This window comes from Mustela lutreola, chromosome 16 (assembly GCF_030435805.1).
Source record: "Mustela lutreola isolate mMusLut2 chromosome 16, mMusLut2.pri, whole genome shotgun sequence".
Taxonomy (NCBI): domain Eukaryota; kingdom Metazoa; phylum Chordata; class Mammalia; order Carnivora; family Mustelidae; genus Mustela; species Mustela lutreola.
In genome coordinates this window covers 5962436-5985578 of record NC_081305.1, presented here as the reverse complement: position 1 = coordinate 5985578, position 23143 = coordinate 5962436, and the positions used below count along the sequence as shown (strand labels likewise).

General features: G+C 40.7%; 1 protein-coding gene and 1 long non-coding RNA gene across 2 annotated transcripts in view; one reads left to right on the top strand and one right to left on the bottom strand.

The window, feature by feature from the left end:
- Positions 1 to 23143, top strand: part of LOC131818825 (uncharacterized) — a 79144-nt gene that overhangs the window by 5509 nt on the left and 50492 nt on the right. The gene's annotated exons all lie outside the window — the stretch shown is intronic.
- On the bottom strand, positions 10486 to 10628 carry LOC131818823 (thymosin beta-4-like). Its single transcript, XM_059153525.1, has one exon. The coding sequence runs from the start codon at positions 10600 to 10602 to the stop codon at positions 10486 to 10488; it is 117 nt and encodes a 38-aa protein (XP_059009508.1). The 5' UTR covers positions 10603 to 10628.

The window sequence follows — 23143 nt, the reverse complement described above, 5'->3', positions numbered from 1 at the left end:
CACACACACACACACACGTATCATAGTATATATAATATTAGATAGTGGTAAGAGCTAGAGTATATCGTATGGTATCCTAATGTCAAGGACTATGCAGAAAGATAAAACAAGACACTCAGAGTATGAGAGGGGGCAAATACTATCTTACATCAGGCAGGTTGGAGAAAACCTCTCTAAGGAAGCGACACTGGGGAGAGTCCTGATGGAGGGAGGAAATGATCTATGCATGCAGGAAAAGGTTCTAGTCCGAGGGGCATTGATTCATAAATTCAAGCATTTTTGGTATGAATGCTCAACGAGGCATTTATTTCCTTAAAAATACTGTCTTCTCTATCAGGTCCCAAGAAAATGAAGAGACTTTCTAAATATGCTTGCCCCAATTAGTATAAAGCACAGATGGATGTGAGCTTGTTTGGGACTTTGGGGAGGCATGGAATTTGTCTTTTTGTTTCTTAGTGGGTTTTTGTTTTTTCTTTACTATTAAAAAAAACCTTATATTTAATTAATTAACATATGGTGTATTGTTAGTTTCAGAGGTAGAGTTCAGTCATTTATCAGTCTTATATAACACCCAGTACTCAGGGGCACCTGGGTCACTCAGGGGTTAAGTATCTCCCTTTGATTCACGTCTGGGATCAAGCCCAGGCTCCCAGCTCAGTGAAGAGCTGCCTCTTTCTCTCCCTCTGCCCCTCTCCCTTGCCACTCCCCCCCTCTTCCTCCTCTGATCCCTCACCTCCCCCATTGCTCATGCTTGCTCTTGTTGTGCCCGAGTTTTCCTGTCTGAGAGACCACCAAAGAGCCAAGCACCAATGCAATCACACGGGGGTTTATTTGACAAGCTTAAGCTTGGGCCCAAATATAACCTACATAGGGGAGTAGGGACTTGGACCCAGGGCTTAGTTAAGGCAGGGGTGTTTATGGGTTCCTGTTACTAAAGCAAGGTGGGGCTTCCTGGAACTAAAGTAGGGTGGGGGTCTTTAGAACTAAAGTAGGGTGGGGCTTCCTGGAACTAAAGTAAGTAAGAAAAGTTCAGCCCTTGGGCATAGGGGTCTGAGATGGCTGTACTTATGCTAAGGCTAAACCTGAGGTGGGGTGGCCTTGATTTTTCTCAGCCTTCACAGCTCTCACTTTCTATATCTCAAATAGATAAATACAAACTTTAAGAGAACCCAAACACCCAATGCTCATCACATCACCCAGTTACCCCATCACCCGCACCCCCTCCAGTAACCCTCAGTTTGTTTCCTATGATTAAGTCTCTTATGCTTTGTCTCCCTGTCTGATTCTGTCTTGTTTTATTTTTCTCTACCTTCCACTATGCTCTTCTATTTTGTTTCTTAAATTCCACATATGAGTGAAATCATATAATTGTCTTTCTCTAACTGACTTATTTTGCTTAAATAATACTCTCTAGTTCCATCCACATCATCGCAAATAGGCAAGATTTCATTTTTTTGGTGGCTGAGAGGTATTCCATTGTATATATATCATATCTTTATCCATTCAACTGTCTGTGGACATTGGGGCTCTTTCTGTAGTTGGCTATTGTGGACATGGCTGCTGTAAACATTGGGGTACAGGGAGGCACAGAATTTGTATCTCTTGTCCATATGAAGGCCTTTCTCCCTCTGGTGTTTTTCTCTGAGTAAATGTGCCTTCATGGAGTGTTAAGCAAAAGGACCCCTTAGCCAGTCCAGTCCTCTGCATCCACGCCAGTGAGGCACAGGGTGCTAGGAACCCCAGCCGTCTGCTCTCACATGTCTGCCTGTGGGCATGGCACCCCACTCTCACCTGTCCTTAGACCTGTGAAAAAGAGGCACGTAGGATCTTTATGTTTCCTCCAGTGCATCTGTCCTGGTTCCTAGTGCTCACCATGTCCTTTTCTGAGGACTCGCAAATCATCTGTGTCACCACTTTAGAGTATTACTGTGTTTCAAAACCAAGCTTGTACATCCGTAGATCCATGGGATGCACGTCTCCCCAGCCCATGCTGAGAAACTGGCATACTGTTTTTCTGGCTGCATTGCCCCAGTACCTTTTCTATTCTCTCTGATTCCTTAAAGATTACTGACATGGGGCTCTTAGATTACATCTACAAAGTCTCTCCATACTCCGGATGTAATTTGTTTAGGCCTGGAGATTCCAACTCATTTAAAACAGCGAGATAGTCTCCGGCTATCACCTTACTATCTCACACTTCCATTTCTTCTAAACTACATTTATTCAGCCCTCCTGAGTCTAAAGATCATTCTCCTTGATACAGAAGATGGAAATACAATAGAAGTTGTGATATACGCCTTTCTCTTTGTTGCTTGTTAATGTTGTATCATCTGCCCCAAGCAGTGAAGTGTGTTTCTGAGGTTCATCTTTTTCACTTTGACTGTAGCTGGTAAGGCGTGGGTGTGTTTCTGAGTTTGTGGATGAAAGGGTTAAGCGTATTTCGCATAAGCATATTTCGCAATGGCACATTGAGGGATTAACCCTCCTATCATTTTCTTTCAGTTCAATATTCCTGTGCACAGTTTATCTTGTTTGAGTGTGCAGTTATGAGTGAGGGCTCTGGAACCATACAACCAGGGGCAAATCCTGGCTGTTCCACTTTCTCTAGCAGGAAGACCATGGGCAGATCAGTTTACCTGTCCACATAGGAGTTGCTTGTAGAATAGTGGTAATATTTACCTTGTAGAATTTGAGAGTGAACAAGTTAAAATTCTTCAAGCATTCCTGGCATTAACTTTGTAGTTCACTAGAGTTCTTCCTGGTTCTTCACCTTGAAAACTAGAATTTCGGGGCGCTGGGGTGACTCAGTGGGTTAAGCCTCTGCCTTTGGTTCAGGTCATGATCCCAGGGTCCTGGGATCAAGCCCCGTGTCGGGCTCTCTGCTCAGTGGGGAGCCTGCCTCCCCCCACACCTCTCTCTGCTTGCCTCTCTGCCTACTTGTGATCTCTGTCAAATAAATAAATAAAATATTTTTTAGAAAAAGTAAACTGTAATTTCTCCTCTGCTCATTTCCTTCTACTCCTGGAAGGAAGGTTCTGCCTAGCACATCCAGGGTCTTCTCTCCTGGTCAGTCTGTTTCAATCATGCTCATTAGTTTTTGTTTGTTTGTTGTTGTTGTTTGGTCTTTTAAAAGATTTTATTTGTTTGAGAGAGAGAGAGAGAGAGAGACAGTGAGAGAGAGCATGGTGGGGGTGGGGTGGGGAGGGAGAATGTGGACCTCAATCCCAGGGTCCCAGGATCATGACCTGAGCCTAAGGCAGGCGTCTAACAGACTGAGACACCTAGGCACCCCAGGCTCTTTAGTTTTTAAACCTGGTGCAGCTTTTTTCAGTTCTCAGCATCTGTATCCCATCTTTGGGATTCAGATGGAAGATTGGTTTTCGTAGGGGACAAATACCAGACTAGAATCTAAATCCAAAATTCATGAAATCCTTGTTGATCGACTGCTCCATGCCTATCATTGTACGGGGCACTGGTGAATAAATGGTAAGCCAATATGACCTACTCTTGCTCACATGGGACTTACAACCCATTGTGGGGTGGGGTGGAGAGCCAATTAAAAAAAAGGATTGCAAGTGCTATGTGTGGTACAGGGTACCATGGGAACACAGAGGCTGTACCTGACCTAGGAGCTGGGAGATAGGTTTGGGAAATCTTTATGGAGAAAGTTCCTTCTAAGTTGAGACCTGAAGGACAAGTCAGAGTTAGGCAATCAAGGAAGAACATTCCGAGCAAAATGAGTAGGACTGGACAGGGCATGGGGGATGGGCAAGAAAGAATCAGGCATTCAGAAACCTACAAATGTGTTGATAATACACCCCATGTACTTTTTCTGTAGGTAATCACTTTGTCTGAAGTTTGAGTCTGAAGAAAAAATGAAAATGGGCCTTAGCAAGGTCACGAGGTAGAGAAGGTCCCTTGGTGTCTGTCCCTTACACTTGGGGTGTAAGGGATGGAGCCATAAAAAAATGGCATTAAGGGGGGCTCCAGGTGAATGGAATGGGTATTGTGAAATGTTCTGAGTGCTGAGGCAATGGGCGGAGAGACAGTGTGCTGCCAAGTCCAGAAGAAAAGAACAATACTGCGTAGGAAAGTGGACCTGTGCATAGCCGGGAGGAAAAAAAAAAAAGACAATTTAGTTTTATATGTTACATTTTAATAATAGTCATTTGTAACTGCATAATGAAATTTGTGAACAAAAGTTCATTTCCAGAAGAATAATCTCGAACTGATATGCAATGCCTCAGTAGGATTTGGCCAGGTTTTAATTTTAGCTTGAATAAATAATGGAAGATACTAGGCTGGGCGAGATAAAAGGAAATCTCTATACTTTCATCTCTCCATGATGGAAATAATAACTACTTTATTTCAAAACAAGTTTCCAATTAGTTTCTGTGAAATATTATTATCCCCTTTTTCCAGATACCGTAGCTCATTTTGAAACTTAATTTTGATAATATATAAACATTTTGAAAACTTACTCTACAGGAATGACAGTTATATTTGGAGAGAGGAATGCCATTGGGCTATAACTGTATTATTTGGGACTGTTCTAAGTAATAGTAAAAATAATGAAAAAGAATTAGTCAAAATGTTATCTCTTTCATGGCTATTCATGACCTGGCATGGACTTATCTTTAGGTCATTTCCTTTAAAATTGTTCAGTGGACTTTTTCTTCTTCAAGACTAGCAATGCTTCACTTAAGGCTATAAGCTTTCTTACCCCCATTTAAAGAGTTGATATTATTTAAACAATCAATGAGCCCATTCAGTAAACACTTGAATACTTGATCCCCCTCTTCGTATTTATTGGGGCAGGAGGTACAGGAGCAGCACTATACGTCTTGCGCCTGGCATTGTTCAATCCAGATGTCAGTTGGGATAGGAAGAATAACCCAGAACCCTGGAACAAACTGGGTCCCAATGATCAGTATAAGTTCTACTCCGTGAATGTAGATTACAGCAAACTGAAGAAAGAAGGTCCAGACTTTTAAATGAAATGTTTCGCTATAAAGCTGCTTAAAATGAAGGTCTTCCAGAAGCCATCCGCACACTAGGCTGGGTGCTGGGGCTTGTGTAGTGAATCAGGTAGATATGACATTTGCTTTTGAGGTGCTTAGTTTAGGGGTAGCTGAGAAAGTCTGAGGACTTTTTAAGGGAGAGGTCTTATAGAAATAAAGACCCACATTTTAATTTGTATTTTGAGTCAGGACTTGGCCCTTATCTATAAATCATATCAGACGGATAAACTGAGGCACAGATTACTCAGTCTCAACCCATTTGTAATGAAGTGGTGATTTCAGTGGAAAAGTTGGTCCCCTGAGGGGTTCTTTACTCCCCAGACCCCATAAGCTCACTTTCCTATAATTGCAGTGTTCTGTTCGCTCTGTTTTTCTTCCCTCAATGCAGAAAGACTGGGGATGCTGTTTTTCAGATGAAGAAAACAAGGCAGGGGAGTTTACCCAAGGCCACTTATCACTTTTATGGAGGAGCTGGCATCACAACTCCTACCCTTTGAGTTTCCAGGCCGTTGCCTAGCTACCAGACCTCCCTGCCTCTTCCACTGCACAGAAGCCGAGCAGGCACTTAATAATCATAATTGATGGTGCTGGCTAAAAAGGAGAGCTCAGAGTGGTTCTGGGGAGTTTGTTTTCACATACCAATGAATTTTATTCTTCTTGTGGTCAATAACCTATACCCATTTGTTTAAGATAGCATCCCTGTCTTGGTCCACAATGAAGCTTTCTTATCTACATTAACGATTTCTCTTTTCTCTTTTTCTCAACTGTTCTTTCTGGGGGAATCCGGTTGCTGTTTACAGGTATCACACACTTTTAAAAAAAATCTTTCTTAAAAAAAACAATGGTTTCCCCCAGAAGAGCCTCCCTCTAACAGTTTTAAGGAATAGAATGCAGTTCAGTGAAAGTTAAATAAATTACATCGGAAAGTAACATTTCTTTTTAAAGTGTTAGCTCCATTAATTATTTAACTATGTTAAAAATATTTGAGCACCTATTTGTCCCAGATACTGGTGGGAATAAAAAGATAAATTTGTTTATCCTTTCAATTGTGATTTATTGAGTGCCTGACACATGTGAAAGACCACCCTAATGCTGCAGATTCTGTAGTTTTCCTTGGGTTATGAATATTCCAGCGGTGGGGGGGGGGCTCAGACAATTTGAAATAATCACATAAGTAGACAACTGCAACTTTCATATGTGCCTCAAAGGAGAAGCACATGATCCTGAGAATGCCGCTTATGGTAGCTTTAACACTCCGGGGAAGGGATGCTTGAGTTCAGTGCTGATGAATAATAGAGGGAACTAAACAAGTCAGAAGGAAGGAGTGTTTCAGTCAGAGGCAACAATATGTTCAAAGGCCCTGTGGTGGGTGGAAACATGTGCAGTCCAGGAGCCATAAGACTAGTATGGTTGGAATGAAATAAGATGTCAAGAGGAAGCTGGAAAGGCAGGTAGAGGCCAGACTGTGCCTGGTACCAGACACCTGTACTATATTCTCTTATGGTCTCGGTCTGATTTCAGGCAAGGCTATGGTGGACAGTGCCATCAGCATCCACCAAGTCTGTGCTGACCTCATTCCAAGTGTTCCTGGGCTTTTCTGGTCCCCGGGTCTGGGGCCCTCATAGGAGACCACTGGCAGTCACATGTGAGCAGCTCACAAGTGCCAGTGAGTTCGCATCCCCAGGCAACCCCAGTTATTGGCGGATGAAAGTCAATGGGTGAATGCTTCTCCTCTTTGTCTCTGGCAGTTTTTGAAATGCATTCCCCACAGTCCCTCAGAAGTTCCCATTGGATTGATCACAGTTGCTCCCCGAGGTCAGCTTGCTCAGCCATTTCCTCCTTCCCTGTTTCGCTCACTCTCCCTAATCCATGACTCCTGATCCCTGGAGTCACTTCCCAAATGAAACAGCACAAGCAAGCTTTTGTATTCTGCTGTTTGGGGGGAAGCCAGATGGAATTACCATGTTAAGGAGCTTGGAATTTTGTCTTGTCTTAGAAGCAATGGGAGATGATTGTTTTAAACAGGGCGGTGAATTGGGACTTTCCTACTTCAAAGAGATCATTTTGGCTGCGGTGTGGAAAATGGATCTGAGCAAGGCAAAGGTACCTGAGAGCAGAGTAGTTCATGGGTTGTAGCAGTCTAGGCAACCATAGTTGGAGCAATAAAGATGGAAAGAAATAGATCTGAAATATATTCAGGGGCTCTCATTGACAGGACTTGGTGATAGATTGGCTATGGCAAGTGAGGGGCAAGGAAATACTTGAAAAGACTCCTCGGTGTCTGACTTTCTTAGATGAATGGATGATGGTGCTGTTCACTGAGTTGGGGGGACTCTGGAAGGTCAGGTGTAGGGCAAGGAGTATCAGTTAACATTCTTCACAAACCTAACCCAAACTGGCTTAAACAAAAGTGGGATTAGTTGACTAACAGAAATGAGAGAAAAAAAAAAAGTCTCTTGGGGCGCCTGGGTGGCTCAGTGGGTTAAGCCACTGTCTTTGGCTCAGGTCATGATCTTAGGGTCCTGGGATGGAGTCCTGCATCGGGCTCTCTGCTCAGCAGGGGGCCTGCTTCCCTTTCTCTCTCTCTGCCTGGCTCTCTGCCTACTAGTGATCTCTCTCTTTCAAATAAATAAATAAAATTAAAAAAAAAAAGTCTCAACTGGCTTTAGGCATGACTTGTTCAGGGGCCAAGCAGTGTGACGAAGCTCTGCTTCTCTTGGGCACCTTTGGCTGCTTAGGGAAGCAGGACGACCACATTCTCAGACCACAGAGTACGGGAAGGGGGCTTTTCTCTGCAGGAGCCTGGCTAAGGCAGCACAGGGGCTCATTTGATCTGATCTCGTCACGTGCCCACGGGCCAGGAGACACACTGCTTAGGGAGATGGGATGTGTGGATTGGTTTAGGTTAATTACTGCTTGCTCCTGGTTGTGCGTGAAGGTGGGGTTGTTCTCTCGGAGACTAGGTTGGCCAGGAATGGGAGGGGTAAAGTTCTTGAGGGAAGTCTGAAGTTGCTGCTATAGGAAGGGGAAAATGGATGCCGAGAAGGTGACACAAAGTTCTCATTCCCAGGGAGAACGTTCCTGAGTTTTGTTCTAGGTGTTTGAGGTTCCTTTAAGACCATGGCAAATGGCAAGGCAATGGCAAATGGCAAAGACTTAATTCAGAGGAGAGTTCTGGGTGGACTCTACCTTGGGAGTAATTTGCATAAAAATAGCCATTGAAACTGAGGAAAGGGATACATTTAACTGGGAGAGGAGTATAGGCTGAATGGAGAAGAGGACCAAGGAGCAAATGTTGAAGATCTCCAACACTGAGTTGGAATTCTTCTAGTAAAGGGGAATGGATCTGAAAATAGAAGAAGGAATAAACAAAGAGGCAGGAAGAAATCTTGGAGGACGGACTCACTGAATAAACAATGAATGTGACACACAACAGCTGCCTTCTTGGGATTCACAGTCTGGTGACCAAACTCGAGTTCCAAACTGATGCAGAGAGAACTTCAATTTCCCCAAGTTAACTGTTGTAGCTGAGGCATGAATCCCAGGTGCATCTGGTGGGAACACAGAGAAGAGAATGGCTAATTATTCTTAGTGGGGAAAGGGATCATGTGAGAAGAGTGAGAAGAGTCTTTTTTTTTTTTTTTTTTTTAAAGATTTTTTCTTTATTTATCTGACAGAGATCACAAGTAGGCAGAGAGGCAGGCAGAGAGAGAGGAGGAAGCAGGCTCCCTGCAGAGCAGAGAGCCCGATGTGGGGCTCGATCCCAGGACCCTGGGATCATGACCTGAGCCGAAGGCAGAGGCTTAACCCACTGAGCCACCCAGGCGCCCCGTGAGAAGAGTCTTGAAGGATGAACAAGATTTTGCCATTTGGAGAGTAAAAAAAGCTCGGGTCCAAGTTCAGCTTGCATAAAGGAGTCCGGAAGGAATCAGAACTAAGGGATGACAACCTGAACTGGAAGAACTTTAGGAAATAAGCAAGGACCAAGTAAAAGTATGATGGCTAAGGAGGAAAAGCTGGAGGGCTCATACAGGTCCTGTTGGTGGATGGTTATTTATCCTAGGGTTTGACTGTATCACTCCATCACTTCAAAAACCAACCCGACTGGCCTTTATCTTAGATTGGCTGGGTGGTTGACACCTCATGTTGGTTTTTTGTTTGTATGGCATTAGAAGGACTCTAAATCTAAAAGGTTTTTACGGTAGATATTGACTAGTTGCTTTCTGTTACTTCCACAGTGAGGATAGGAATAAATGATTACATTTCAGCAAAGGCAATTTAAGTTAGAATTTGGAAGTGTTTTCTTATCAGTGACATTTATTTTACTTGTCTGCATCAGCCTTACAATTTATAGACTCAGACAATGATAATAACAGCCAAAGAAAGCAAGTCTGTACAATAAACAAGCAAACAAACAAAACAAATAAGTAAAATCATTAAGTTTATTGGGGATGGGAGTGTTAAGGAAATTACATCTGGAGCAATCACCATCACATTTCCAGCTAGCTAAGGACATGTTTCTGAAGGGATCATGATTTAGGGATCTGATTAGCCAGATGGCTTTATGGCACACTTTCCAAGCATTCCAAGGAAGAGGGTAGCCGTGATAGGCACATTAATGGCCTCTCAGAGATGTCCATGTCCTCATTCCTACGACCTGTGAATACATTTCATTACGCAACAAGGAAGAATTTAGGTTGCAGGTGAAATTAAGGTTGTTAATCGGCTGACTTTAAGAGACAGAGATGGATTATTCCTGGTGGGTCTCATTTTAAAGCACAAGGGCCCTTTAAAGTAGAGGAAGGCAGAAGAAGTCAGGGAAAGATGTGAAGTAGCTCTGCTGCTAGTTTTGAAGATGGAGGTAGGGGCTGTGAACCAAGGAAAGCAGGCAGCCTCTAGAACCTGGAAAAGGCAAGGAAGCAGATTCTCCCCTAGAGCCTCCAAAACAGAAGGTTCCAGCTCTGCTGACAGCTTGAGTATAGCCCACTAAAGGTCATTTTGGACATCTGACCTGCAGATCTGTAAGACAGTAAGTTTGTGGGGTTTTTGTTCTTTTTTTTTTTTTTTTGACTTCAAAACTTTTTATTTGCATGTGAAAAAAAATTGTGCATTCCAATAATTAAAATCATTTTAACCGAAAAGGGGCACTCTCATTAAACCGCATTTTACAGCCTGCAGGGCACCTTGGACCAGCTTGGTTTTTACTCAACATTTCACTGTTGGCCCATCTAGTTTCTTCCTTCACCAGCACGCAAGTTCTTTTCCTCCCCTGCCAGCCAGACAGGCAGGTGGGAGAGGCAGGCACAGCCTTCGCTGTCAGTGGTTCTTTGATGTGAAAAGGGGCAGCACAGTCATTTAAGCTTGATCCAATCTCTTTGCATCTAATAAAGTTAAACAGCTTAAGAAAAGTAAAATAAGGCAATGCTTGTGGAATGTACACTGCACAGTGGTGCTGCACTCCGTGTTAGGATTTACCTGCTTGCTTCTCCTGTTCAATCATTTCTTTTGGAGGCAGTGGATTTCTGTCCTGTGTTTCTGTCTTCTTCAATTCTGATTTATCGAATCTCTCAATCTTAGCCATATTGGGTTTGTCAGAAATGGTTGCAGAGGAAGTGGAGCGAGGCACACGAGCTAGCAAAGCCTAGAGGTCTGTGCAGTGGCTGCTGAGTCTAAATTTGTGTTGTTTTATGTCCAGTGGCTGAGATGGTCTAATGGATGAAAGACGTGGAATCCGTTTGCTTCTGGGATAGATGGAAACTCATTGGAAATAGGGGAGGCCATGGACTCAAGGTGTTATTATTGTCTCTTGTTGATTTTTAAAACCTTTTATTTTGGGATATTTTGGGACTTTTAGAAAAGTTACAAAAATAGTGCCAAAAATTCCTGTGTACCCCTTACATAAGTTACCTAAGTGATAACATTGTAACATTTTTGCTTTATCATCTTCTCTTTATACATAAATATATAAATAAAACATATATGATATAAATACAGTAAATATTCTCTAATATTTCTCTATGTGTGTGTTTATATATTATGTATGTATATATAATTTTCTTTTTGAACTGTTTGAGAGTAAATTGAAGATATGATGTCCCCCTTTTCCCCAAATACTTCATGGTGTGATTCTTGAAAAACATAATCATTGTACAGTGAACAAAATCAAGAAATTAAAAATAACACAATACCATTAGCCAGTATAAAAGCTTATTTAAATGTTGCCAGTTGCCCCATTAATGTCCTTCACAGCAAAGAGAATTTTTTTTTCAGATCCAGGCTCTGACCCAAGGTCACATGTTGCATTTGGATCCCATATCAATTTGTCTTCTTTCCTCTGGAGCAGTGATTCAGTCCATCTCTGTGTTTCATGATTTCCATGTTTTTGAAGGGTACAGGCCAGTCATTTTGTGGACTTTCCCACAGTATGGGTTTATGTAATGCTCTTGCGTGATTAAGATTCCGGTTATGGATTTTTGGCAGGAGTCCTCAATAATGGTACCGTGTCCTTCTCTGTGTAACGTATCAGGAGGTACCTGCTTAAGATAATGTTTGCCACATTACTTCACTGTAAAGTGACTATCATTCTCTTTATATTTAATAAGTATCTTGTGGGGAGATATTTGAGACAATACAAATATCTTGTTTCTCATAATACTTTCACTCACTAATTTTAGCATCCGTGATTCTTGTCTGAAACAAGCAATTCTATGGTGGCTGCATTTAGAGAGTTTCCTATTATTTAAAATTTAAACCTATGTCTCTAAGAGGTAGGGATTTTTAAAACATAACCGCAATAACTTCATCTCATCTAGAAGCAAATTAATAGTAATTCCTTAATTACAAATTTTAAGGCTTTTGTTTTGAGATAATTTTAAACTTAACAGAAGAATTTCAAAAGCAGTATAGAAGGTTAATGTATACCAGTGATTTTCTGTTGAATCTATAGATCATATTGGGAAGAACTGTCAATTTAATAATGCTATGCCTTCCATCTATGTGATAATTTTGCATCTTTCTTGTTTTTTTCTTCGTTGTTTCATAGTTTTCACCATACAGATCTTGCTTATATTCTGTTATATATATATACTATGAATGGCATATATGAAGCTAAATTTCATTTTTGGAGGGCTATTATAAATGTTATTTTTAAAAAAATTGAATTCTGATTTGTCATTGCCAATATGCAAAATTGACTTTGTATCCTGCAAAGGTGCCAAACTCATATACTAGTTCTAGGAGGTATTTTTGGTTATATTTTGTGATTTTTCTATATAGACAATCATGTCATTATATGAATGGAGACCATTTTCTTTCTTCTTCAATTTGTATGCCTTTGATTTTCTTTTGTTGTTTTACTGTGTTGCCTGGAATGTGCCCAGTGTGACGCATCCAGTTGGTGTTGAATAGGGGTGGTGAGAAAGGACATCCCTCGCTTGATCTCAGTGGAAAAGCGTTCAGTTTTTTGCCATTAAGCATGATGTTTCTTTTTCTTTTTTTCTGTTACCATTGTGAATCATGTTGATTGATTTTCAAATCAGTATTCCTGGGATAAACCCTCCTTGGTTGTGAGGTACTATTCTTTTTACATAATGTTTGATTTGATTTGCTGTTATTATATTAACTGCTCTCACGGGACTCTCTCACAGGTGTCCATCCAGTGGTATTTACCTCAGGTAAAGGAATGGCCACGTCTCTTCTCTCCTTATAGGTATCTGCCTCTTCTTGTGTTTTGGACCCGTTGGTTGCCCCGAGACCTCAGTTTCCATGATTTGAAAAAAAAAATCATGTATTTCTAGTGGTCTGGCTATTTCTATTATTTTTTCTGGATTGTTGTTGTAAGTGCGAATGTATGTTCTATGTAGCTTTCTATCCTGGAGTGGAAACTGAAGGCTCCACAAATTTTTTCTCACAGTTGTGTGAGTCAGAATCCAGATCAGCTTTGTGTATGTCCCTTAGGTCTCTTTTGGTGTATATTTTCTTCCTATTTTTCTGTCTTTTTGTTTTTACTTGCTATTTGTTGCTATTATTGTTACTGTTGTCAGAGGTACTGGGTTGCTGTCTTACAATGTTTCCCATAGTCTGAGTTTTACTGATTGTATCACTGTCGTATGACTTAATACAGTCTTCTGTTTACTGTTTTTCCTGTAGATTGGTCATTAGATCTTGAGGCTTCCTTAGAATCAGGTTTCTTTTTGCTTGAATAGTCATAATCTGGATATTTTGTATGTGTGTGTCTGATTTATCAGCTATTGATGTTCAAGGCCCACCTTTATTAATTCATTAAGTATTTTATTTTATTATTATTATTATTATTTTTTTTTTTTAAAGATTTTTATTTATTTATTTGACAGAGAGAAATCACAAGTAGGCAGAGAGGCAGGCAGAGAGAGAGAGGAGGAAGCAGGCTCCCCGCTGAGCAGAGAGCCTGATGCGGGACTCGATCCCAGGACCCTGAGATCATGACCCGAGCCGAAGGCAGCGGCTTAACCCACTGAGCCACCCAGGCGCCCCATTTTATTATTTTTTAAAGATTTTATTTATCTATTTGTCAGAGAGAGAGAGAGAGCGCGAGTGCGTGCACAAGTAGGGGGAGCTGCAGGCAGAGGGAGAAGCAGGCTCCCCTCTGAGCAAGAAGCCTGGGATCCAAGACCCTGGGATCATGACCTGAGTGGAAGGCAAACACTTAACCAACTGAGCCACCCAGGTGTCCCTATTTAATTTTTTTTTTTTTTAAGATTTTACTTATTTATTTGTTGGAGAGAGAGAGAGAGCACACACACACACACACACATACACAAGCAGGGGAGTGGCAGGTAGAGGGAGAGGGAGAGGCAGGATCCCCACTGAGCAAAGAGCCTGAGGGGGGACTCCATTTTGGGACCCTGGGATGGTGACCTGAGCCGAAGGCAGATGCTTAACCCACTGAGCTACCCAGGTGTCCCTCATTAAGGCTTTTAAAAAGCGCCCCCCCACGCCGCCAACTTCTTTTAATTGTTATGAAGATTCAGTAAAAATCTGAAATGAAAATTCTGTAATGAAGATAAAGGAAATGAGGGTCAGAGGGGTTAAGTAATTGTACTAAGTTGATACAGCTAGTTTGTAAAAGTTGTAGCCAAGCTGGAGCCTGTCTTTTAGGAAAGCAAGCCCTCTTTGCTTTCTGTAAGCATATTGCCTTTCTAGACACTGCATTATTAAGCAATAGGAAGATCAATTTTCCATCCCTAGGTACATGAGACATATTCATCTCTTTTAGGAAGATTGAATTCTGTTTTGCTTAGAGGCATAGGACCATACCAAATGATTATTCAAAAAAAATTTCCCCTCAAGTTCTGGGTTACATTCCTTTTTATGATACAATGAAAAAATTTTTTCATGCTAATTCTAGTGTCTAGAATGGTGTCTAAACTCAACTCTGAATCCTGAGCACATTTGGGCCTTCTGTTTGCTCCTCCAGTGCTACAGAATAAAAGACAACAAAACAAACAGATGTAGATTAAGTACTACAAAGCAATTTGTTTTTTATACTGCATTCAAGACCTGCTACTAAAATTTCTCTTCAGCTTGGAAAGAGAGAGAGAGGATGAGAGAGAAGGGATAATGTTGCAATTGGTTTTTATCTATCAGCTAAATTTTTTATGAGTTTGTATCTAATGTGACATAGTATCTCTCTTGGGGGGCAAGAAATTCCATGAATTTTTGGTTAGAGTTTTGTGGAGACAACTAAAGAAGAAGACATTTTTAACTCTATAAAAAATAGATTTGTCATGTTCAAATTAACCAAGGACAGACCTCTCTTGACCCAAGCATTCACTTTTCAACACAAGTGGATATACTCACGTAACCATCCTGTATCATCGGATACCTGAGTGTGATGTTCCTGAGCTTGTTTTCCCAAAGCGGACAGAGCTTCCCATTCAGCAAGTATTTCCTGAAATCTCTATAATTTATTAAATCTATAATAATAAGGATGATTATTGAAGCAACTTTCAATCTATTTCAAATCCAATTTTTAAAAAGATTTTATTTATTTATTTGAGAGAGTGAGTGAGTAAGAACGTGAGAGGGGAGAGGATTAGAGGGAGTCTGATCCTGGACTCAGTTGTGGGACTCTGGGATCATGACCTGAGCCACCCAGGCGCCCCTCAAATACAATTTTTGAATTAAGGAAGGATGAATTCAGTTTAACCTTTTAATCACAGGGTTCTGAGAATCCCCAAGCAGAGGAAAGGCTCTGCCTCCTTTGCGTTTCCCACCCAGACTCAGAAACTCTTAAGTGTGACTAGACTTTTTAGCCTATAGTGAACGTTTTGCCCTGTGTGGGGGCAAATAGAGGTACTGGGATTCTGTTGGACATAGGAGAAAGTGGAGCAGAAACCCAAAGAACCTGCCTAACTTTGGGAACTGTCAAGAGTCAAGCACAAGGACCAGAGTGAACATATGTAAAAGCAGGAATTAGAGATCCCTAGAGCTTTTAGAATATTAAGGTAATACAGAGCTGTAATGATGGTCTGGTCTAGCCCATTTTGGTGAGATGACTTACCCAAAGTCACAAAATTGTGACTGTCCAAACAGATGTTGAAATTTTGTTCTCTTGAGCTGTTCCTTGAACTTCTCTTGCCCCAGCATCTGAAATTTTGAAAACCTAGGTGTGGAGTTGGCTCTATTCTTAACTGTATCGGTGATCTTGAGCAAATCACTGGTAGTTACTGAAACTCACTTTCCCCGTCTGAAAAATGGGGATAATAATACCTTTCAGGTTGTGGCTGATTAAATGGATTTGGAAGCTCTTTGTAGAAGTAAAGTACATGGAGAGCTTATTAGAGTTGTGGAATCAAACTAAGTCTAGTTATATCTACTATTTCCTTAGGAAATTTCATGCTGGATCTAGACTTGACTTCTTTTGGAATACCTTGGTGTGACTCCAAAGTCTATTAATATTTCACACAATATGAGGTGGTAAGGCAGTCAGCCACCACCTCCGTAACATAATCCCCAAGGGCCCACTTATGGTCTGGAAGAAATCTGGATCTTGGAAGTTGCTGGAAGGATTGTGTGGAGCATCTTCTTTCTGCTGTGAAAAAAAGATATAGTTAATAGATTTCACTACTGTCTACAGGAGTGTTCACCAGGGATCTTTGGAAAGAGTAGTCTTCACATTTAGAAGTATTTTCTCATTTTGGATAATGGGATGATGAGGTGAAAAATGATCTTGGCTACTTATGATTCTAAAAAGCCCTCAGACTGAATAATGTTTGGTGAATTAGACATAATGGCAGCAAAGAAATAACTCATTTACTATAAGGTCCACTTAGTTATTTAATCACTTTTACTGTCATACAAGTATGCATTTCCATGCAAAGTGGTGAAAAGTTAGTAATGGCACAAAACGCAATTGTATAATGACAGCTCTCTTCTATAAAGGGGAAGCTTCATTCTGGACATTCTGATTGAACTAGGACACTTTGTGGTGTGTACATTATAGAGAAGCAGTGGCTGTCATCTCTCCCTTTTCCCTAGATTATTATATGTTGTCGAACAGAGAGACAAAAAATTGACAAGTTAGACCTGGATTCTGTTTGTGCTTAAATGAGATCATTAGCGTGAAAATACTTTGGGAGAAACTGGAGTTACTATTGAAATTATTATTGCCTTACATTTTTAGATAATTTAGGCCAAAGAATAGCATGGACACTATTAGCCACATATTCTGAAAATATCACCAGGAAAACCAGTCCTAGAGTTGTGACAGGCATCAAAATGCCCCATTTGGATTCTGGTGTCACCTGAAATCATTAGCAAAGAGCACCGTTGCCAAACCGTGTCAGAGATGCCAGGTCTGCAGGAACTCCGTGACGTGGGGCAGCCATTGAGGAGTGGAGCAATTAGAGGGATCTACACAAAGGCCTCGAAGAATGGGAGGAATTTAAGTAGCGGGAGCGGGAAGACAGATTCCAGGCCTGTTTGTGTTTTGAGAAAGCAGTCAAGGACAGCGGCTGGAAATGTATGGTTCTAAAAGTTGGGCTGGTCCTAGTGTTTTATCCTTGCCCTTCTTCTGGGTCCCCAAGGAGTTTTTAACAATGAATCAATTGGAGGAGCTTGCTCAAAGATGAACACCAGTGAGGTTGTGACACAGAAGATGTCCGCAGTGGATGGTGAAACTTTTCTTTCCTCTCAGTCTCATTAAACTGTAAAGCAAGTGTTCTGGCCTTTAAGGGAGCTGTAGTAATTGCTGTTGTCCTCCTGGCTCAGCTCTGCTTCTTATCACGAGCGGTGACAGAGAAGGCATCTGTTAGAACTGTGCTGTCCGATAGAAACATAATGCAAGCCACGGATGCAAGCCACATACACAACTTAAATTTTCTAGGCGCCACATTAAAAAGCAAAAACAAATCGGATGATGTTATTTTAATATATATTTTACTTGGCAACACATAGGTAATAATACAAAAATTATTAATGAGATAATTTACATTCTTTTTTTTTTTTTCAAAACTAGTCTTCAAAGTCTGATGTATATTTTACCTTTTTAGCGCATCTCAATTCGAGCTAGTCATGTTCCAAGAGCTCAGCAGCCACATGTGGCTGGTGGCTACTGTACTGGACACCACAGAATTTTCTTCTCCCTTTGAGGAGTGGCTCTGCCCAAGTTCAGTTCTGTATTTGAGGACATTTTCCAAAGTGTCTGGGTGGTGTCGGGGCATCTGTCCATACCTACTGACACATCCCAGATCAATGCCATGTTATCTAAAAAGTTAAAATATTTACCAGAAGAATTTGTATGGATAATAGTTTTCTTAATTTTGAGTAGAAATAGGAGTCACAAAAGAAAATGTTAGTGATTTACCACCATTAAAATATAAAACTTTTAGGTAGTGAAAAGGCCAAAATGATCATTAAAGAAGGGAGTCCAACAGATTGAGAGAGATATTTGATTTATTGTGACACAGGTCCTAAAGAATACCCACACCATATTAAAAAAAAACTCATTCAGGGGCACCTGGGTGGCTCAATTGGTTGAGCCTCCAACTCTTAAGTTCAGCTCAGGTCATGATCTCAGGATCATGGAATGAGGTCCAGGTCAGGCTCCCCGCTCAGCGGGGAGTGTGCTTGGGATTTTCTCTTTCTCCCTCTGACTCTCTCCATCAATCAGATGCATGCGTGCTCTCTCTGAAATCAATCAATCTTAAAAAAAGAACCTCATTCAAATATAAGGGATAAAATTAATATTTCATTTGATTTATGAGATATACAATTTATAGAAGAGCTAAAAAAGAGAGAAAGTATTCAATTTGTTTATTCTTAAAGAAAAGAAAACCAAGCTGTCATTAAAACAAGGTAATTCTTTTTTGGCTTACCAAATTTTTTTTAAAATTAAATTTATTTATTTTCAGCATAACGGTATTCATTATTTTTGCACCACACCCAGTGCTCCATGCAATCCGTGCCCTCTATAATACCCACCACCTGGTACCCCAACCTCCCACCCCCCGCCACTTCAAACCCCTCAGATTGTTTTTCAGAGTCCATAGTCTCTCATGATTCACCTCCCCTTCCAATTTCCCCCAACTCCCTTCTCCTCTCTAACTCCCCATGTCCTCCATGCTATTTGTTAAGCTCCACAAATAAGTGAAACCATATGATAACTGACTCTCTCTGCTTGACTTATTTCACTCAGCATAATCTCTTCCAGTCCCATCCATGTTGCTACAAAAGTTGGGTATTCATCCTTTCTGATGGAGGCATAATACTCCATAATGTATATGGACCACATCTTCCTTATCCATTCGTCCGTTGAAGGGCATCTTGGTTCTTTTTCATAGTTTGACAACCGTGGCCATTGCTGCTATAAACATTGGGGTACAGATGGCCTTTCTTTTCACTACATCTGTATCTTTGGGGTAAATACCCAGGAGTGCATGATTCTTTATATGGAAAACCCAAAAGACTCCGCCCCCAAACACTAGAACTCATACAGCAATTCAGCAACGTGGCAGGATACAAAGTCAATGTGCAGAAATCAGTGGCTTTCTTATACACTAACAATGAAAATACAGAAAGGCAAATTAGAGAATTGATTCCATTTACTATAGCACCAAGAACCATAAGATACCTGGGAATAAACCTAACCAAAGAGGTAAAGGATCTGTACTTGAGGAACTACAGAACACTCATGAAGGAAATTGAAGAAGACACAAAAAGATGGAAGACCATTCCATGCTCTTGGGTTGGAAGAATAAACATTGTTAAAATGTCTAAACTGCCTAGAGCAATCTATACTTTTAATGCTATTCCGATCAAAATTCCACCGGTATTCTTCAAAGAGCTGGAGCAAATAATCCTAAAATTTGTATGGAATCAGAAGAGACCCTGAATTGCTAAGGAAATGTTGAAAAACAAAAATAAAATGGGGGGCATCACGTTACCTGATTTCAAGCTTTACTACAAAGCTGTGATCACCAAGACAGCATGGTACTGACATAAAAACAGACACATAGACCAGTGGAACAGAGTAGAGAGCCCAGATACGGACCCTCAACTTTATGGGCAATTAATCTTCGACAAAACAGGAAAAAATATACAGTGGAAAAAAGACAGTCTCTTCCATAAATGGTGCTGGGAAAACTGGGCAGCTATATGTAGAAGAATGAAACTCAACCATTCTCTTACACCGTACATAAAGATAAACTCAAAATGGATAAAAGACCTCAATGTGAGACAGGAATCCATCAGAATCCTAGAGGAGAACATAGGCAGTAATCTCTTCGATATCAACCACAGCAACTTCTTTCAAGATATGTCTCCAAAGGCAAAGGAAACAAAAGTGAAAATAAACTTTTGGGACTTCATCAAAATCAAAAGCTTCTGCACAGCCAAGGAAACAATCAAGAAAACAAAGAGGCAACCCACAGAATGGGAGAAGATATTTGCAAATGACAGTACAGACAAAAGGTTGATATCAAGGATCTATAATGAACTCCTCAAACTCAACACACACAAAACAGGCAATCATATAAAAAAATGGGCAGAAGATATGAACAGAGACCTCTCCAATGAAGACATACAAATGGCTATCAGACACATGAAAAAATGTTCATCATCACTAGCCATCAGGGAGATTCAAATTAAAACCACATTGAGATATCACCTTACACCAGTTAGAATGGCCAAAATTAACAAGACAGGAAACAACATGTGTTGGAGGGGATGTGGAGAAAGGGGAACCCTCTTACACTGTTGGTGGGAATGCAGGTTGGTGCAGCCTCTTTGGAGAACAGTGTGGAGATTCCTCAAGAAATTAAAAATAGAACTTCCTATGACCCTGCAATTCTTTATGCTTATTAGTGAAGCAAAAATGATAGTGCCCAGTGCTGATAAAATTATAGTGAAGAGATCATTGGTAAAATCTTTTTGAAATGCGATATGGCAGATAGAACTAGAACCTTAAGACGATTCCTTTCTTCTCACCTGTGATTCCATTCCTGGCTGTATATCCTAAGGAAATAATCCACCAAAAGAAAAGAAAGTTTGTGTTTCAGAATGTTTATTTCTACTTGCCTATAATAGTGGAAAATTGGGGGGTAGGTAAGTAAACGATACTAGATCACCTTAACCTATAATTATGCAGCCATTAACATGGTAATTATAAAGATTACACAGAAGAATGTCTAAGGCATATTAAGTGGAGAAGAAAAATGTAAAATTTCCAGTATATTTTGAATACAACGATATGAAACTATATATGTGGACAAAGACCGGAAGGGAGTATATGAAAAAAGATATTATGAAGGGATTATGAATGAGTTGGTGTCTTTGTTTTACAAATTCCAAGAGGCTGGATCAGGGTAGCAGGTGAGGATCATATACATGTATCTCTTCTCCTATCCAAAGTCTCATGAAATATAAGAAATATGGGACAAGAGGTTAAATTTATAATCATCCCAGAAAACCTGAAGGAGCATGAAATGAACTAAGGGCATCTGTGCACGTTGGATGATTCTGAAGTTCAGTATCACGTGAGTTCATCCTTGGTCAAAGATGCAACATTCTGGTGAGTGGTGTTGATAAGGAGGACGCTAAGCATGTGTGGGGGTGGGGGTATGTGAGAAATCTGTGTACCGTCTCTCAATTTTGGTGTAAATCTAAAAATACTCTTAAAAAGTTAAGTCTTAAGAAAAAGGAAGTAGAGCTGTGCATGTAGACATGGGATGGTCTCTAGACAGTGTTGCGAAGGAAGCAGCGAACTGTGGCATAGGTGTTGTGGTCTGATCCACTGTGTGGAAAGAGCGTTCCCATCTGTAAGCCCATCCGTGCAGAGATGAGAGGAAGTGCACCCAACAAGGAGTGTGGAGGGGGTCACGCACGTTCTAAAATATGTAATTTGGGGTGTTTGAGTCTTCCACAGGATGAACATACCCCCATGTTAATTAGGTAATACAAATTGAAATGAGAAAATAAATGACAAAATTTTTACTAATTTGTTACCTTTTTACTGTTAAGAATATAAAGTAAGACTTTTCTATGTATAATGAAAAATGGGAATTTAGAAATCTTGAGAGTGCCTGGACATGTCCCTTTACAAAACGCACCTGGCTCACAGGCTCGATGCTGGCTCACATTTCCACATAGGTTGGGCTACTTTTTGGGGGCATGGTCTCCAAAAACAGTTTCTGTTACCTGTCAGGATTGCCTCACTGGCTCCCTAGCCCTGGGCTAGAGCTGAGGTGCCTTCAGGTTCCAGACGCTGCCTGGCAGTTGGCAGCGTCTGCTCAAAGGCAGGCTGATGTCCTAATCAGAGTGCTTTGCCTGTAGCACTGGCATTTCAGAAACATTGACAGCCGAGGAGAAAGCAGCAGATAAGCAGCATATCACTGGCCAGAATGGGCCTTCCTGTTTTTCAGATTAAATTGAATCATATGCCCAATTGTGAATTTTAAACAGTATTATCGGGGTGTTTGACAGCTCATCCAGGAATATAATATGGTTCTTTTGAGGAGGCAGCAGTTAAATCCAAATCTCAAAATTCCCCTTTATGCACTGGTAAACAAGGGGTTATAGGTATAGCTTCCACATACCTGGGATTGGTGTGTGTGTGTGTGTGTGTGTGTGTGCACACGCACAAGCATGTCTGTGTGTGTGCGCATGCATACATTCATGTGTGTACATGCATGTCCCGGGCTATAGCCCCAATCTGAAATATTTTATGCTGTTTTCCTTGAGAACCATGAAAATATCCCCCAAAGATAAAATTTTGGCATCCAAGCTACATTCCCAAGGTGCTGCTGGGCAAGATTGAGGGGTCTTGGTCAGAAAAAAAAAAATGCTTTTCATTTCAGAAAAATAATAGTTTTACTGGAATTATCTTTATTTACCTGAATAAAAAATTAAAACATTATAAGAAAATGTAGCATTTAGTAAAGTCTCCTATTCCCTGTTCTCAGTTTATTTTTCTCTCAAATAATATCTGAATTCAATTGTGACACTAAATTCTCAAAGTTTACTTATGTGTAATTGGTGCCTTTTTTGAGATTTTGTTACTGGTTTAAAGTAACAGAAAGTATTTGGTTTAAGTAGATTTTAACTGGCAGCTAGAATGGCCCATCACCTAAAATTCAGTAACTGAATGCCAAACCAGAACATTAGAAGACTGTCTAAACTGATTCAGACAAAGATTTCATTATATGTTAGCGTTTGTGGCTGTTCTCTCCAAAGAGGATGTTGCCCTAGTGGGCTTGTTCATTGCTCAGGGGAAAGAAAAAACAAATTGAACTGAAGATTATTAAATTGTCTGACCTTCTGCTTTTTTTTTTTTTTTTTTAGATTTTATTTTTATTTATTTGTCAGACAGAGATCACAAGTAGGCAGAGAGGCAGACAGAGACAGAGAGGGGGAAGCATGCTCCCCGCTGAGAAGAGAACCCAATGTGGGGCTCGATCCCAGGACCCTGGGATCATGACCTGAATCGAAGGCAGAGCCTTTAACCCACTGAGCCACCCAGGCGCCCCTGACCCTCTGCTTTTTATGTGAAATGAGGAGAGTAGTAGTATTACCTACTTCGTAGGTACTCATGCTGTTATGAATACGACATAAGAGATGACATACGTGAAAAATACCATGTAAATATT